The sequence below is a fragment of the Bacillus rossius genome, chromosome 1, assembly GCF_032445375.1.
Source record: "Bacillus rossius redtenbacheri isolate Brsri chromosome 1, Brsri_v3, whole genome shotgun sequence".
NCBI classification, from domain to species: Eukaryota; Metazoa; Arthropoda; class Insecta; order Phasmatodea; family Bacillidae; genus Bacillus; species Bacillus rossius.
Genome location: NC_086330.1, coordinates 100882460 through 100901059, shown reverse-complemented (window position 1 = coordinate 100901059; position 18600 = coordinate 100882460). Strand labels below are relative to the sequence as shown.

Below are 18600 nucleotides of genomic sequence, written 5' to 3'. Positions count from 1 at the left end.
ATTCCATGATAGTTCCGCTATCATAAAGTTTCATTTGGCACACCAGCACGCTTGGTACGTACCCTGATGATCACAAAAAATACTATATACGAGTTAATGACGCCAGACGCGTATCCGCCATCTGGACGAAATCAACGAAAAAGTGAGTTCTGCGCATGTGCGGAATTTGGGAAGCAGATCGGCAACGGATAGGACTCCAAAATCCGTTCCCTAAAAATAAGGGACTGGCCGTTTCCTATCGTGTACTATATGAACGCGGTTAGGTTACAGGTGTAACATATACAACTCTTAAATCCTTATTTTTGTGTATTGGAATACCGGCTTAACTGTTTTCCGAATTTAAGGGGAAAGGTGCCCCATAGAAGTAACTCCAGCAGTATGTTTGCAAGCAACTTCCTTCTTACTGCACAGCTCCCACTAGCTTTACAAACAGCCCGCATGACTCTTCTGCATCCTACGAGAACTTGACATCCAGTCTTCTTGGCTTCGCTTCGCTAGCCGATATTACCAGCAGATCACGCCCAGCCAAACGTCAGCAGGTCACATCCTCGGATCATGAAGTACTTCGGCTTCTAGAAGTTTTCAGAATTCCAGGGGCACTCACGCAGATTCGTCCATTGGTTTGTACAGCACGTTGTGCAAAGTAAACTGGTTTATGTACACGGCCGCTGATACATCAGTATCTTGACGTCATCACATTTGTCCACAAGCATTGTCTACGCATCAGCAAGCCAATTGCGTGTATGCCATCCGAAATGAATAATAACTACAAAAATACTCCTTACAATTAAGTATTAACAATCTGAACAGTTAATCTTAAAATTAAACAAGTCTTATACATTTTATTTGATATCAATAATGTTCTACACTTTAATTTACCATGTCCCATCTGCTCGTCACCGGATTCTAGTGTTGCATGCAGGACACCACGCTGTGTCTGTGAGGCGGGATGATAAGTGCGACGCTCGCTGGTGCTCCTACCGCGGTATCGCCTCTAAGCGCGATGCAGTGAACTGGCGCGTCGTGTATAGGGCAACTATGAAATTTGATAGTTAGCCATAATCTCATTTGGCGGAGAATTGAAGATATAAGTGTAATGTGAGGCCCTTGAGAGTTATAAAAATATTTACCGGGTGGTTTATGCCCTAAATTTATTTTGAAAACATGCGTTTTCAAAATGAAACACGGTAACATTACTATTGATACGCCCTTTGTGTATTATTGTAGAGGATGCTCTTCGTAAACAGACACCACTCTGATATCTTACGTCGTTTTCAAGTCGCGTTTTTCTTCTGAAGCTCTGCACACCGTATGTGTTCCCAGGTAAGCGGGAGCCTTAAAACTGACATGAAAAAGTGAACGAACTTATATAACCTCAACGTTCTGACTGCGTCCGCCATGACGCAAGCTATTTTGACAGTTTCTGTTGTCGAATTACCCTCTCAAAGTCAGTATCATAAAAGTTTTTCATGGTAAACTTGCGCACGCGGTCTAGCTCCATCTTTTATTTTATCGTGTACACGATCTGCTGGCTAGACTGCACAGTTCTTTATGCAGTGTGAATTTCTTTTGTATGAATCGCCGTTGCCTTATTTGGAAAGTGTATTATTTTAGCTGCGACTGGACTCGGGTTTTGCTACCGGCTCCGAGGTCATAGGAGATGTCATATCATCTGTGGTTCAATCGTGGAAGTTAACGTTCACCTGCAGGATTTTGGAGCGATGCTTGTTACCAACCGCCGAGCCTTCATATTGCCAGCCGGGGCATTCAGTGTGTGCGAGACCAGAAACAGGAGTTCATATAACTCGCTCTATGCACTTCATTTCAAGGTGTTCTAGTATCTCTTGTATCAACGGGCGTGGCGCGTGTAATGCGGGATAAGTTGGCACACGGGCCTGAATTGTGGCTGGAGATGTAATTTTGTTGTGTAATGCTAATTTTAAGTACATATTGGTGTACAGGGGAGTGTGGAGTTGGGAGGAGGGGGTGAGGAAAGAAAACTCCCCCACCACTTAGCTCGGCTGTCACCGCACTTATTACGTGAAAGTTCGTATTCTGAGCTCATCGCTCATCGGACGTCTACAGTCTAAATCCGTCCCTGAACCTTGCGGGCGTGGGTAAATCCCGTCTAACTACCTTCCCCCTCCCCATTAAGCGTGGTTCATGGTCAGGTACCAACCCCTCCGTCCCTCATCCAGTCACCCCGGTGACCCAGTTGGAGGTCGGGACCCCTCATTGGTCGTTGCCCCTTCGAGCTTTCACCGGAGCCGACCCCGCGCTAACTACATACGGGTCTTCCCCTCTCCGACCGCGTCATGTCTCCCGGCGAGCTCGTTACGCAAAGAGAAGTTGGACCTCCTCCTCGCTGGCTGGCGCGTGCTGCGGCGTCGAGGCGCAGATAACACCCCCTCCCTCCCCCTCCTTCATACATCACATCCCCCCCTCTCCTACTAGTCCCGTCCCGTGTCGCTGGAGGGGTATATAAACATTAGTCTAGCCGCGCCGACTGCACTTTTCCTCAGTTCTCAGTACACCATGCTGCAAGCCACCCGTCTGCTGCTAGCGTGCGCGGTTCTCGCCGCCGCCGCTTGGAGCGCCACCGCCAGGCCGCAGAAATCCGCAAACGGTATACTTCGTCACTTACCGTGTTTTCACTGGAGGAAGTGTGTCTTCCGGTTTGAAATAACGTAGACTCTAATTGAGGCGGACTGATTTACGTTGTCTGCGCTATGACTTATATCCTATAATATATTGGAACGCTCGATTACTTTTTTTTACTAGTGCATGTCGTGCAGTTTTTAAGCATAAGTAATATTATTTGTAAAATAATATATTTACAGGGTGGAATTTAATTGCAGTAATACATAATAACGAAAAAACATATATCCATATTCTCACTCAGTACAGTGGCGTAGTCAGGATTTGTGTATGGGGAGTGTTAAGAAGCATTGCCCCCCCCCCCCCCCCCACCGAATTAAAGCGGTGGGTCCGGGGGTCCTCCCCCGGGAAAATTTGGATTTTAAGGTGTAAAATAGTGCTATTTTAGCAGTTTTCGGTTCTTAAATTTAAATATTGTAATGGTAAAAAGTTTATTAATTTTAATATGAAATTTGTTTGAGTAATGAATAAGAAATTAATTGAATCAGGAATTTGCAAAAGGTACCAAGTCCAAGTAAGTAGATTGTTGGGAAACAACAGAAAACATATTATTGTCGACCTGGTAATGAAACAGGTTATCAGTAATGGATCAATTGAAAGTATTGTGGGTGTGTGATGATTTTAAACGTAATTCACATATATACACTTTTGTCTGAAATATATTAAAAATCAATAAAGTTAGTGGACTTGGTACTTTTTGCAAATGAAGTATCATTCATTCAAACAATGGCACATAGAACATAATGTTTTGGTTCGATAATAGTACAGTGTTGGTATATTATAATGCAAAAATTATTAATATGATACACAAAAACATATTTTACAACAAAACCACCTGATACCATTTACCCATAAATAAATGTTAAGTATTAAATTTACACATCTGAGAATGCATAGTGTCATTGGTATAGATTAGTGGAACCTTAGTACATGCTATTGAAATAAATACAAACAACATGAAAACAGATCCTTCAAAAACAATAATGTAAGTCATAAACAAAATAGTGCACTTGTGGCATACATGGGCATGTCTGTTAGTCTATGGCAGGCCAATGTAGTATATTGTCGTAGAATGTGAGAGCTTCATCATGAACTGCAATGTACCGCAAACATTTGTGAATGTCTTTAAGTTTTGTTTTTTTAATTGGTACAGTTCTATTTCTGTAAGCTTTGTTTGTAGGCATTACAATGTGTCTCAACTGTCCTGGGAGCTGGAGATGAAAGGTATGATAAACCAACCCCTGTAGCTGTTCAAATACTTCAACAACACCTTGATGAATGAACATTATTATAATGCCCTGCCCATGTTCATTAACAAAAGATACCAAGTTCAGAGATTGATATCTTCAACAAAAGGTACCAAGTCCAGGACTTGGTACCTTTTGCAAGTTCCACATATATTTACTAGTCCGTTAATCGTATTTCTTATACAGGACTTGGTTCCTTTTCCTGCTGACAGCAAAGAGAACACTTTGGAGATTCGGAATCTCGTATAACACGAATTTGCTCAAAAAGTGGACTTGGTACCTTTTGCAAATTCCTGATTCAATTAAAGATTTGGAGCTAAGGAGGGGGGGGGGTTGAACCCCTAACCCCCCCCCCCCCCTGGCTACCCCCCTGCTCAGTAGCCCTTTGTAGTGGTTAAAAATTATATTGGCAATTAGCCGTTGAAGTTAAGTGCCATAATCACATTTTAAAAACATTTATTAATAGAATTTTGAAATCATCACTAAACATCAAAATAGTATATGACCGACCTATCTGGATTTATTTTGTGGGTATGAAGTCTATCGGCTTCTTTGCCTGTGCATGCTATATGCAGTATTTTGTCGTTCTGCGTTCAAAAATGAGCCTGCAGTTTTATTGCAAGCGACGAACAATGAAGTTTAGATTCACACAAGGTTATAGAATCTGAATTTCCTAATCGAGAGATCATTTTGAAAATAATCGTTTTAGCTAATTATTTTAACAAAATACGCATTGGTGGTAGGTAATGTTGTGAAAACGTTTGTGGACCGCTATGTTGAATGTTGTTTTAAGCCAGGGACTAAAACAGAATGTTCATTGGGTCTAACGGAGAATTTGTCAGACTCAATGAAAATTCAATTTGACGATCGCAACTGCGGATGTGGTTTCGTTACGGATGAGTCAGAATTCGACTGACAAGCTTCGCCTGTAGGTTCATCGCGTAAAAATAAGTATAAAACATAGGCACATATGTGCGACTTATAGTCAAATTTGCTTTCCAAGGCTGGTACCTTTACACATCTGATGTGTCTGCTGTGAGGTGCCATCCCAGCATATGCCAGAAGTTATTTCTGGTAACCACTAAAACGTAGCAAACAATTAGAAAACAAGCTTGAACGAAGTGGACTGGAACATAGCTTAAAAATTACAAGCACATTTTGGGGGGGAAAGTTTTCATCCGCATGTGCGCCGAGCTAAATTGCGATAAAAATTAAACGACAGTCGTTTAAAAAAAAACGATTCTTATTAGTTTTAAGTTTATTTTAAGACGTAATATGGCTTCACGTCTCGTAGATAAGGTTATTTAATGGCAATAAGGGTGGCGAGATGAAAATGTAGTATTGACAAAACTAATGGGTTGGAGAAACTGGAGTACTCCGATGAAACCAACCGCCCCACGACAAAGTCCGCCATGTTACTCACTTTCGAAAATACTGGTGTGATCCCGCCTAGATGGGGGGGGGGGGGGGGGGGGCGAGTAACATGACTTTTCGAACAAATTTTGGTGTGTAATACCTTAGCTCTCGGTATACGACATTTGGTTGGAGTAATTGTGTGAATGCGACGGAAGTAAATCAACGGAAATGTGTAAAAAATAAACACGGTGCTGCCATCTGTGGCGGATTGCGCAAACCAAAGTTCATAAGGACGAAAGGGAAACTTTACAGTATTAATCGTTAACTAGATGGGGAGTATTTTAATAACATTCCTTGTCGGAAATCATATCCAAAGCCAAAGTTTAGTATTTTTTTCCAAGCCTTTTTCATTTTATCGGAGCCGTTTCATTATACAGTTTAAAATTTCGCTTTGTAAATGAAATGACTCAGTAATCGACGTAGCTGCTCCGGCAGAATTCTAGATACGGGTGCGGACAATACGTGTGATTCGCGTCAAGAAATGTAGCTGAAAATACAATTTGTGTATATCCATCACGCTCGGAATCATTAAAAAGAATTCTGCCTTAAATTTCGTGTCTGTGTATCTTATTATAAGTTTATTTGCAATATGCGAACACATGAATTTTCTCGTTGCCGTGGTTAGATGTCACACATCGCTGGCGAGAACTGAAAGACTCTCACGTGTTTTTTTTATTTTATTATTACCGAGACTACCATTTCTCTTAATGACTCATGATCGACAACTTTAAAATTTTGACGATTGTAGTGATGGTGACAAGGCTCGAGACTTACTTGAACAAGCACACATGTGCCTTGCGCGGGACTCGAACCCAGATCTCAGCCGGCGCTCGTCCGACTGCGCTACCGAGGTGACGTCTCTGGCCACCGAGACCTACCCAGGACTAGGTACATATAACTTCCAATTAAAAACACTGATTTAAGTCAGAGTAAATGATAAATTTTACATGTGAAGCCAAAAGGTTTCGCGAAGACGAATAGAAGTGGTATGGGATTCCTTCAATAAATATTTTTGTACATATTATCTCATCTGGGCTACGAAGCAAGGACACCTATTACCTTAACTCGGCGTGCAATAAACCAAGTCATATAGTAACCACTCAAACTCAGGTCCTTGTAATGCAGGGTTTGTACACCTCCTTGATAATCTTAATAAGCCCTTAAGTTATCTTTAATTGAATAAGGGTCCTTAAAAGTCCTTTAATTTCACCAATAAAAACTTTTTAGCGTGCATTTAATAGATAAATGTAGGAATTTTAATGTTATTATGTTTCCGTCTTGACAGAAAAAAACGCTTTGATCATGCACAGTACAATTGACAAATATTATAAACATAAAAAAATTCTATTTCATGTTTTTGTATTTTGAATCACACCTTTAAACTGAAAACGTGTATTTCATTGTCTTTCTTTGAACTTATAAAGTAATTGTAAATGTGAACAAATTAAATATTAGGGCTTCAAATTTCAGATGGATACTATGCTTGGTTTAAGTGTGTGTTCCAGAGATAATTATGGGCAATAGTGGTGTATCTGTAAGAATTTAACTAACCAAGGAAATTATTATTTTTTGCATTAAATATTTATCATTGTTATTTTCTTTAGAGTAGTTGAGATATAACAAATAGATTTATACCTCATGGTAGTGGTAAAGGCGATGAAGTAATTAAAAAGGCCTTAATTTTTTATTGCATCTCATGTCATGTAAGTTGTCTCAAATCTTACAGTTCTCAAAATAATCAATTTTCCAAATGTTATTCGCAGAGCAAAACGTGATGTTTCTTTACGAACACTGACAATTGCATTGAGTTGTAAATGGAACAAGAGTGGCGGGAATATTCTTAGACCATTGGCAGGCCTACTTATTTTGAGGTATATCAAATCTGAGACTATTTACATGACGCAGCCTGCACAGAAAAAAAATCGGTACTTTTACAAAAGATTCCTTTGTAAACCAGATGCCAAGAAATAGTTTGTAATACTACAAGAAAAATGCAACCTTGTATAATACCTAGTTATGGTTATGTTTGCATATATGAATTACGTTTTTTCGTGATGATACTGAGTATTTCTTACGAAATTTGGCGTAAAATTGTATATTTTAATTGATGTTTCATTCAAGCATAATTTTTTAACCATCGTAAGAATAATGAAATATTCAATAATTGGACCTTTTTATGCTTATTAATGTGCGCAGTTAATACTGAAAAGCAATTGAGGGAACGGTTTTCAAATAACTTTTAACTTTTGGAGGTACTGGAACAATACAAAGCACAAATGCGTGGTTAGGAATACATTTGTTTTCATATAAATGTAAACATTTATAAATAGGTATCTATAATTTCAGAACATTTCCGTTCCATTAAAAAAAATTAAAGTGTACGACAGAAACCCGCGGATCGGTCAGGAAGAAATCTCTGTTTGTATCGTTAGAAACATGATGTTTGCACGTTCCTACGCTCAGATGTTGCGCTTTTGTAGCGTGTTTGTGAGGGAAATACCCAGAGATAGGATATGAATGAAGGGGAGAAAAAAATGAAAACGCTGAGATAATTTTATGGAGTGACCTCAGAACCTGAACTAGCATCAGACTTGCTGCGCATTGCACAATTGTGTGCAACTGCTGTTTTTGAACACTCTAATAGCCATACTAGCTTTGATACTAGTTTCCTGTTTGTCAAGGGCGTACGCAGGATTTCATTTCCCTGGGAAGGGGGGCGGGAGGGTGGAATAGAATCACGTTGCCTGCTGTTTGCTATCAAATTCTTTCCTTTCATTGCCTCCTTTCGCTCCTTTCATCAAGATATTTTACGATTTGTGTGTCTACCCCCGCCCCTTCTTTCCTATTACAGCGAAAATGCACGTGTAGGCCTGTAACTTCTGTTCACACGAACAAAAGTTTTACAGAATAACGATAAATGAACTCGGCGTTTTTACAGTAATTTAACAATCTCGCTATTTTAGTTTTTTTCACATTTCCTGTTTTTTTACGTTGTTTTAATTGTAAAATTCCTATTTTGTGACAGCAAATTAATTTTAAAAAATTTCGTGCAAGTTTTATTTGAAGTGTGTGGACACTTCAGTTGAGTGTCTGCAAGACATTACATAAATAAGTTAGTAAAATAAAACTATACGAAGATGTATTCGTTCCAACTTCAACATATAAATGACCTTATCGGTACATAGGTATCAGTTTTACACACATTCACTCCAGTTTATATCTAGGAGTTTTATTAAAACCGCTTTCAGCATTGGCTTACTGCTTTGAGAATTTGATACTTGACTCTCACATGCTTAAAGGAAAAGACACGCCTCGTTATAGATGATCGGTAAAACACATCTGCCACTTCGGTTACCTTTTGAACGCATAATTACGTATTCAGCCAGTCACATTTTGCGACATAGTATAATATTTATGCCAGTGTCAAGTTAAGATTAGTTTGCATTAATAAGGTCATATTTAATTACTTATATGTAAACAAGCAGGAGCACACGCTAGAAAAAAAAAGGAGGTGATATGACAATTATCCCGCTATTTTCTTTCAAATTCTTTCCTGTTGTTGGTGGGAATGATCGATTATTAATGATCCGGGGGGGGGGGGAGAATATATCCCCCAATTTCCCCCTTGCTTTCTCCCCTTTCGATGAGACATTAAGCTAATTGATTAATTCGTTCATTCAATAATAAATTAAGATTATACTACACAAGCTTCGAATGTTTGATCACAAAATATCCCGGGGTTGATCCCAAGTCAGAAAATTTCCTTCCCAAAACTCAGGACTGAATGTTATGTTGTAATCATCTAAAATTCTGCAGAAAAAGCGACGGTAACGAATGCGTGAACATAGTATTTTTGCCTCTTCGTGTGGGTATGCCGCTCTAGCAATCATGACCACCGATGTTTCTGACATTGCAGATAACACAACTTAACTGTTTAGTTTAACTATGATTAAATTAATGACTACATTTATTTTTATTTGAACAATCCTTTCTCATTTCGCCTATTTTCTTCGCAAACTGATGTAAGGCTTATGATGTATAAACGTAAAATTCCTACGTATGGATGATTACGACCCCGGCAAACACAGTTATCATAACGTTGTTTTCTTTAATTAACTTATATTCATGCCAGAGGATTGAACATGAGGCGAGTTTCATGCTAGCATACGCGCTGAACATAACTTAACAAGTCGGGCTGCACATAATAAAGTAGTCTACATTTCCTGTTCGATACTTCTTTTGTTGAAGTTTTTTCATTGGCTGAGAGTCCTTCAGGTAAACGGTAGTCTAATCACTGAAGCAGCACGAAGGTGAACGAGTTTGAAGTCTAGCCTATCGTGACATGAATCTGCGATTTTTTCCTGTCTCTACCTACTAATTCTGTTTCTCAGGCTAATGTTTTATTTAACTGGCTTTTTTCCCATAACTTATTTTCATTAAAGATTATTTGTCTAAAATTAATTTGCGTTAAAATAATCGTGTTTAAAGACGTTTTGCCTATGTGTGATGAGTGATCTGCTAAATTCGCATTATTAGGGCATGTATTTTTCGCGAAGTAATCTGTTTGCGATACGTAGAGTCAGACAGTTTTCGTGAAAAAAAATATGAACTCCTATTATACTGCAACAAGGTATAACCGCAAGATCAGTTTATTCCGTGGGATTGGCGGCCGTCTGCAAGATAAGAAGTTGCTTTATTTGGCCGGACAATTCCGGACGCGTTTGCTTCCGCACTGGATGGGTAAAATTGGTGTATTGACAGTACACATGTACCTGAAATAAACCCAGCGAACCACGAAACAGATAATGCTACTTAATTTAACTCACAGCTGGTCTGGAAATCTTAACGCGAATAATACTTGGCCTTGTAGGTTATTTTCTGATGTTGGGCTAGGATCCACACACTTGTACACAAACAAGTAAATGTCTTGAGTTTATTGGTTGCTGCCAGATTTCACCTGCCGTCCAGATTGCATATGGTTGGAACCTTTAAATTTTTTCCCCAGGGTGTGTTAAAGTGTCCACGATCCAATGAATATTCCATCTGAAATTTGCAGGTATATTCTGAAGATTTTTTTTGTGTGTAAAATCTCATCTCTCGGTATAGGTACTGAAATTAATAGGAGTAAGGAAAGTCGCATGGAACGAAAATGAGTAACCACGGTGCTGCCATCTGTGGAGAATGGCACAAACCATAGTTCAATAAGACAAAGGAAAACTTCATTGTATTAAATGTTAAATGAATTTTAACAATATGGGCAGTATTTTTGTAAAATGTCTTGTTTGAAATCAAGTCCAAAGCCGAGGTTTAGTATTTATTCAAGTCTTTTTTTTTTGTTGCTTTTATCGGAGCCGTTTCATTATATAGTTTAAAATTTCGGTTTGGTAATCAAATGATTCAATAGTTGACCCGGCAACAAATTCTAGCGGCGGGTGGTCCCCGTCAAGAAATTTAGTTGAAAACACAATTTTCGTATATTTATCACGCTTGGCATAATTTCAAATAATTATAAGTTAAGTTTCGTGTAGGCGTTTCGTGTTATAAGTGTATTTGCAACATGAGAACACGAGAATTTGCTCGTTACGGAGTTCTTGTTACACATCACTGTGCGAGCACTTCTTTTTGCGAAACTTGCGACACCTCAGCCTACTGCTCGGCGACGTGTCCTCGGTCAGAGGCGAGCGCGCGAAACACACCGCCAAGGTCGCGCGGGCGCGTCCCGCAGCCGCCCGAGGCATCGCGAAGGACGTGGGTGTGAAGTCACCTTGGGCATTCTCGGTCTGCGGGGAGACTCCAGAGTCGAGACTCGCCGGGCGAGTTTGCCAACACGTTCGTGTGACGTAGCGAATAAACCTGCCTTGCTGGGATACAATCGCATCCTAACTCGCGAGCCGTACTCCAGAACGTGTCCAAGCCGAATCCCAGTAAGGGATCGTCCATTAATCACGTGAGGCTCGAAAAGGGGGGGGGGGGTCGGGAAAAATCACGAAATATCACAAGGGGGGAGGGGGGTGTGTAGAGAGATATCACGTGTATTTATTTTTTCACGCGATTTCTACTAAACCGAAAAGCGACACGTGACCTTGACTCGCCGTAGACAGGCAACAATATCCCCGCCCGCCGCAACATGAACCACCCGGCTCGGCTTGCCAGTCGCCAGTAAGACTGTGATTTTGGCGCTGAATACATGCGTAAATCACATATAAGCCTTTCCTTTATTATTTTTATGCCAGTGAGAATAAACCTGCAACCTTAATGTGTGTCTGGCCATTTTTATCACTGTGCTTAATTTTCCAGAATTAAATTAGATTATACCTATATTTAAAGATAATATTCAGAATTTTTTTTAAAAAAATATTTCATACCAAAAAAATACACGTGATTTATTGGGGGGGGGGGGGGGGGGTAATTCTAAAAACTCACCATAAATCACTAGGGGGGAGGGGGGGTTAAAATTTTGCTATAAAAACATCACGTGATTAATGGACGACCCCTAAGGGAACAAATCGGCAACCGTTTTCATAAACGGTGCCCTGCGCGAGGCTAGAAACTGGTTGCAACGCGTTCTAGCGGACGTTTCGTAACCATCGATACCAAAATACTAGAGTTAGCAGCAGCATCACACAAAAATATGACCGCGTTTCTAATTTCCCCAAGTTAATTTTAAGTTGCGATTTTATCTTTTTATGACCATTAAAGTGTACCGAATGTATTCCAGAGTAGTTTCGCTATCATAAAGTTACATTTGGCTCACCAAAATGTTTGGTACGTCCCCTAATGATCACAAAAGTGACTATATACTAGTTAATAGCGCCAGACTCAGGTACGCCATCTGAGCGAAATCAACGAAAAAGTGGACTCTGCGCATGCACGGAAATAGGATAACATTTAGGTCACGGATACGACACTGAAATCCGTTCCCTAAAAATAAGGGACTGGTCATGTCCTTTCATGCACTAGGAATGCTATTGGGCTACAGTTGTACAATATTCAACACCTAAACCCTTATTTTTGTGTTTTGGAATACCAGACTTAGATTGCGTCCTCTTTCCCATTCGCAGCTAAGGCCGTGTGCGAATTCGCCTGAATTGTGTGTGTGTGTGTGTTTGCATATATACACACACACGTTCTTGTCCCCGGAAGTGACATCGCAAGGGCTGTCTGAACTTTAAGTGAAGTATGCGAGTACGTAAGTAAACGAATCTGTTTACTTCTCGCATACTTTGAGTTGAAGAGACGTCGCCATTTAAAAAAATATATATTTTTGTAGGTTATATTTCATATAACATTTAATTAATTTAAAAACATCGTAAAATAATTTTTTACTTAATATTTTACTGGTATTAATAAACTGAATATCCAAGTTAATATTTTAACATGTTTATAAGAAAGTTTCAACCTCAATATCGTTAGTTTCAACCAATACATGTTCATAATGCCGATCTAACTACGAAATAACTTGAATAATGCAGTAAATTACCATAAATTCGTGTGGTAGCAATGACATGTTAAAATTACAATTTTTTTGAATATATAATTGTTTTGTTTAAAAAGTATAACGGAAACAACATGTTCGGCTGGCTGATACTACATTGAACCCATCCGTGTTCGTCAGGTACGCCACAAAGGCAACTGAAGTACAAAGGTCGCAAGTACAAAACTGCGTACTTGAATGCAGGCACGGTCTTGGAACTTAACGGTTACAACTCAACATCAATGTTTTCGAATCTTTTCCTGACAGTTACTCCCGTTAATAATTTTGCATGATATTTAATTCAAAGTTTTGAAACAATTCCAGTCCTAAATTAGTTACAACCGAAAACATTATACCAAGTAGTTTAGCATTTCAGTGTCCTATTGGCTGAAATAAAACATTTTGCAACAAATCAGAATTGTTGAGATTGACAATAATGCAAGTAGAGATTCGTTTCGCATGATTATGCGAATCATTAATGCTGGGACCACAATTATGCGACGGAAACGACCGTGCGACAGCTAAAATGTGAATATGCAGTTTCTACCTGAGCGACAAAAAAATAGATTATATAAAAAAAGTTTTTGGGTGTTATGTTTATGTATGCACCACTCTTCAGATATTCATCAAAGCTGACAAATTTAATATTATCCGGAATGTTTGAGGATTTTGTTTTAACCAAATCTAACGTTAATTCACAAAGCCAAAGGTAAACTTTATAGTGTTAACTGTATAATGAATTTTAACAAGATGGGCAGTATTTAAAAAAAATTACTAGTCGAAAACCAGGTCCAAAGCAGGTGTTTAGAAGTGTTTCAAGTTTTTTAGTTTTCACTTGTATCGGAGTCTTTTTTTATATAGTTTAAAATTTCGGTCTGCAAATAGAATGATTCGATATTTGACGTAACTGCTCCGGCAGCGAATTCGAGCAGCGGGAGTGGAAACTACGCGTAATTCGCGTTCACAAATATAGTTGACAATACAATTTGCATATATTTATCACACTCGGCATTATTTTAAAGAATTATACGTTAAATTTCGTGTCCGAATTTCGTATTATGATTATATTTGCACTATGAGAACACATTAATTTGCTCATTACCGAAGTTAGATGTTACACATCTCTGACAAATACTTAAAGACTTGCTCGTATTTTGCCCAAACTGATGTTTAAATTTTTTTAAATCATACGTGGCATATTAAACATTTTCCTCGCTTCGGTTAGGGGAAATAACAGCCTTAATAATTAAGTTTTAAGCGATAGAACACTGTTGCACTCTGTCGCAATGGAAATGAGAGCTTGAAAACCAACTGGTAGGTTTAGTGTTCAAACGTCAACGTGCAAAGATATCCGCTTGCCAGTCACAAAGGGATAAGATAGCAGGTATACCGTTTGTTGCATTTTCTTTCGTTGTCGGAATGGCACATAAATCACATACACTGCACAATGGTATTTTTGTTACAGTTTTTATACCAGTTATTTTTTTATATCTTTTCTAATGTTCACAGAGGCTTGCCTCTGGGAATTTTTTGTGTACATTGCTTTAGATTTTTTTTCTTCTTCTCAAAAACTACAATTTTGAAGTTAGGTTATGAATTTATATTCGTCCGTAGAACTCGCAGTCATCCTACCCTGTACAAGGGCACGGATGGAGCAGATTGGCGCAGTGGTAAGACACCTGACTCGGATTCTAGAGGACGCCGGTACGAATCTCGCGGTTAGGCCATCCTGATATCGGTTTTCCGCTGTTTCCGTGAATCTCCGGGCCGATGCTAGGTTGTTTTTAACAGGATAGCTGACAGTTCAGTGATGAAAGCCACAACCCGAACAGTTCCGACGTTTACCGAAGTAAAAGGTTATTTAAAATACTCTATAACCGCAAAATATATAAATCCTCGCAATATGGAGTTTTTTTTTTTTTTTTTTTTTTAACGAGCGCTCAGTGAACATCGGAGAACTTAGGAACTGTTCGGGTGTGGCTCACATCCCTGTGAGCTGTATGCTTCCCCTTTCAGTAGTCTAGATCAGGGGTCGGCAGACCGCGGCTCGCGAACCTCATGCGGCACTTTTCATAGGATTTTGCGGCTACAAATAACCGCGCTGTCTCAGCAAAAAAATAAAAGATTAAAAAATTAATCCCTATTTGCACAGTCTACAGGCGTAGGTAGATTTCGAAGTAACTGTTTTTTTTTCTGGAGAAGTTTTCAACACTCTTTTAACTCCTGGAACATTTTAAGAACATAATGTACATAACAACCTATATGTTTGCCAATATTCAAAAAAATATCGATTTAACATTTTCTCATAATACATGCAGCGAAAATATTTTGAATGTATTTAACTGAATGCATCCAGCATCGAATGTCTTAACGAATTTCATATTATGCCTACTAAAGTAGTCATGCAATTATTTTTGTTATACAAACACTAGTTTTAATCTCTAACACTAATACATGGTCGAATAATTTTTTTTGAACAAAGGTATAAGGTAATATTAAGATGGTTATTAAAACATTCTAACGAATTTGATAGTAAAAATTTATACCTATCTTTAATTAAACCCCTATTTTTACGGTAATAGTTCTTTTCATCAAAAATTGTTTGAGCCAAAAGATTTAGATAAAGTTTAGGAGTTTTACAATAAATTATAATGGATTTGAAATTATATTTATTTTAAAAAGCAAACTTTTTTTGTCTTTCTACCCTTGTTATTCCTTCACCTCAGAGTAATGATTTGTTATTTAAAATGTGCTTCAGATAAAATGTTTCAATAATATTTAAAAAGATAAAAATTAACATTAATTCGATAGAGTACATGGTAGGGAAGTTTTATTTATTTTCTCATTTCAAGCCCAGGTTTTTTCAACACCCTGCAGTAATAGTTTTTATTATCAAAAATATTATTCCATACAAAATATTTTGATAAAAATTATAAGATTTACGAACAATTTTAACGGATTTGATAGTGTGCCTACGAAGGGAGTTATGATTTTTTTCCCTCCAAATATTGTTTGTTTCTTTCAACCCCTTGCAGTTATGGTTGGTCGTATCAAAAAACGTTTTCAGGCGAAAGATTTTGGTATCACTCCTACTAGTTATAATACGTTGAACCGGGTGTGATATTTTCCATATTATGGGAGTTACAGCGATTTTTATGTTTTAATAAAACCTTCGCAATTTCTACACCTTTAGTCGGATATTGTTCAATAACGAAATCGACCGAGATTTTCTACTACTAGATTTTATGGATCAGTTTGGAAGTGATTTGTGAAAAATTGCGATAATTATCGTGGACACAAAAAAGAAGTCATATTTAAAAATAACCTTTGAGTTGACGATGGTTTTGAGGTCTATGAACCATGAAACGTAAAACTATATAAAAATTATCCTGAATTCGCACCATGGTAACGGCTGCAATAGGTAGTTTTTGTTTTAAATCTAGCTAAAACGCCGAACAAAATCAAACAGCCCAATCACAAGGCATGTCCTCAACCTGCGAGCGCACCATCGTACCTACAGCCACAGTACTCGCCCGGGAGAGCTTTATTGTTTTAATAATTAATTAATTAAAATAATATTTGTCATTTGTTTATCAGTAGATTTCTACAGTACAATATTTTTTAACTACGTGTTTTTCCCTCTTGTAGCCTTTATTTTTAAGACAATGTTGAATTCGTGAATACCATAATTTGATTTTATATATATTTTTTTTACGTCTTAAAATTCCACTTAGATCCAGAGAAAATACGTGTTGCGGTTCTCTAAAATCTGTTTACTTAATAATAACGCAGAATCTGTTTACTTAATATTTGGCTGATCTCACTAGAAAGTCTGCCGATCCCTAAGTTAGGGTAACTAAGTACCGGACACTCTCTGTAAATTGTGCAAACTACTGTGTTCAGCGATTGTAGCGAAAGTTGTTAGGTACCTAGTATTGAAGAAGATATGTTATAGTTATAAATTTCTGTAATATTGAAATAATAGAGTATATTTGTATAAATCGTTTTGAATAACTATTTTTACGGCTCTAAAGTGTCTTGTTAATATATCAATAATTTTATAATTACGTGATCATTTGGTCTGTTTTATAATGTGTGTGTATGTGTGTGTGTTCTCGCAACGTGTACCGTGATGTTATATTAGTGTTGATATCAGTTGGTATGTAATGTTAGTGAATCCGTTTCTAGGCAAAACCGACGCAACATGTGCTATTTACGGCTGCAACAATTAATTAGCTAGTGCAAAATAAAGCCAAATCAATTTATTCGTTTCCGAATCTGACTTGTACGTATATGCTTGTAAACCTGTTTCACTCTGTTATATTTTCCCTGTAAAATTATCAAAGAATAAGAAACGTCTGTTGGTCATATAGACATTTAATAATTAACATCAGCTTTACACAACGATTTGAAAAATAAATATAAGTATATTTTTCTGGAATCACTGTTTCCATTAAGCATTATGTCAAATAGGTTATGAACAGTTTGGTTAAGAAAAATTAACATTGAGATTTAACATTAATAGTTCTAGTAGACATAAGTAGTGATAGCATTATCTTTCTTTCAGTTCCAAGGAGTGGGTCCGTATTTGTCATAACTATACTAGCCCGCGGAGTGATTTCAAAGTACGTGATGAAACATGAAACGTGCCATAAAAGTTTATGATCGAAGGATAAGAGGCAGGGTTAGATTTCATTTTCTCTCCACTTTTCTCAACAAAGTCACATTCAATTCTCACGAGGTAGCGCTGTTTCTCCATGCTAAACAGACCGAGTGTCCAGCATTTAGTTCAGTAGTACTTCGCTAGTACCGATCCTACCTTCCATGTCTGTGGTCAGACAGGAATGTCATGTAATTGTAGGCAAAATTGTGATTGTTCTACGATCCTTCATCCGGAAAATTATCAAAGATAGCAGTCAGAAACTTCGTCAGTTGTATAATTTTACTTTAATTTATATACTTAAGTAGAATTACAAAACAGTTTTTCATATAATTTAAATGAGAATATTTTATGTACAATTTTTTTGTACATAAGTTTTGTTTCCAAAAATTACTTATAATATTTTTTTCTATTCATATTTATGTCGAGTTTCTACTTCAGTCAACTGAATAAATGTTACTACATAAGCTGTATAAATTTCACAGTCATGTCTCAAATGGCTGTAAAGTTACAGGAACATAAACTTGACTTATCAAACATTGGCAGCATACGACTTACAGCACCCCCCTTTATCTCATGACTTTGTGGTCGATAAGACGTTAAAGGAGAAAAAATAGGGCAACACCAGACAAGGCCGTGCTAAGGGGCCCGCCTAGTCACAGGTGTGTTTGTGTTGGTGAGGCGGGATGATAAGTGCGACGCTCGCTGGTGTTTCTAGTTCGGTGTCTCCTCTATGGACTGGCGTGCAGTCTTCTCGTCGTGCATATAACTATAAGATTTGAGTGATATCCATAACATTATACGGTGGAGAAAAGAAGATAAATGTGTAATGCAAGTCCCTTGAGTGCTTTTAAGAATATATACCGGCTGTTTCATGCCTACAAATTATTCTGAAAACAAAGGTTTTTAGCCTTTACCACTCTCTAAAAAATGCATTTTAAAAACTAAGTGCGGAATCAGAACTACACATTCACCCTCAGGCGTATTCTTAAATTATTTTCGTAAACAGACACCACTCGGATATCTCGAGCAGTTTTCAAATCGCGTGGTTTCTTCAGAAGCTCTACACACAATATGTGTGCCCGGGTAGGCGGGGGCCTTAACTCTCCCACTTTGTTCCTAACGACCCCACTCATTCTGCAGTC

At 38.0% G+C, this 18600-nt stretch overlaps 1 protein-coding gene across 1 annotated transcript in view; it reads left to right on the top strand.

The window, feature by feature from the left end:
• Window positions 1-2514: 2514 nt before the first annotated feature.
• Window positions 2515-18600, top strand: part of LOC134540795 (U-scoloptoxin(19)-Tl1a) — a 57761-nt gene continuing 41675 nt past the window's right edge. Inside the window, exon 1 of the mRNA XM_063383723.1 lies at window positions 2515-2626. Within this exon, the coding sequence (XP_063239793.1) occupies window positions 2536-2626 (91 nt within the window). The 5' untranslated portion in view covers window positions 2515-2535. The remainder of the gene's footprint in view (window positions 2627-18600) is intronic.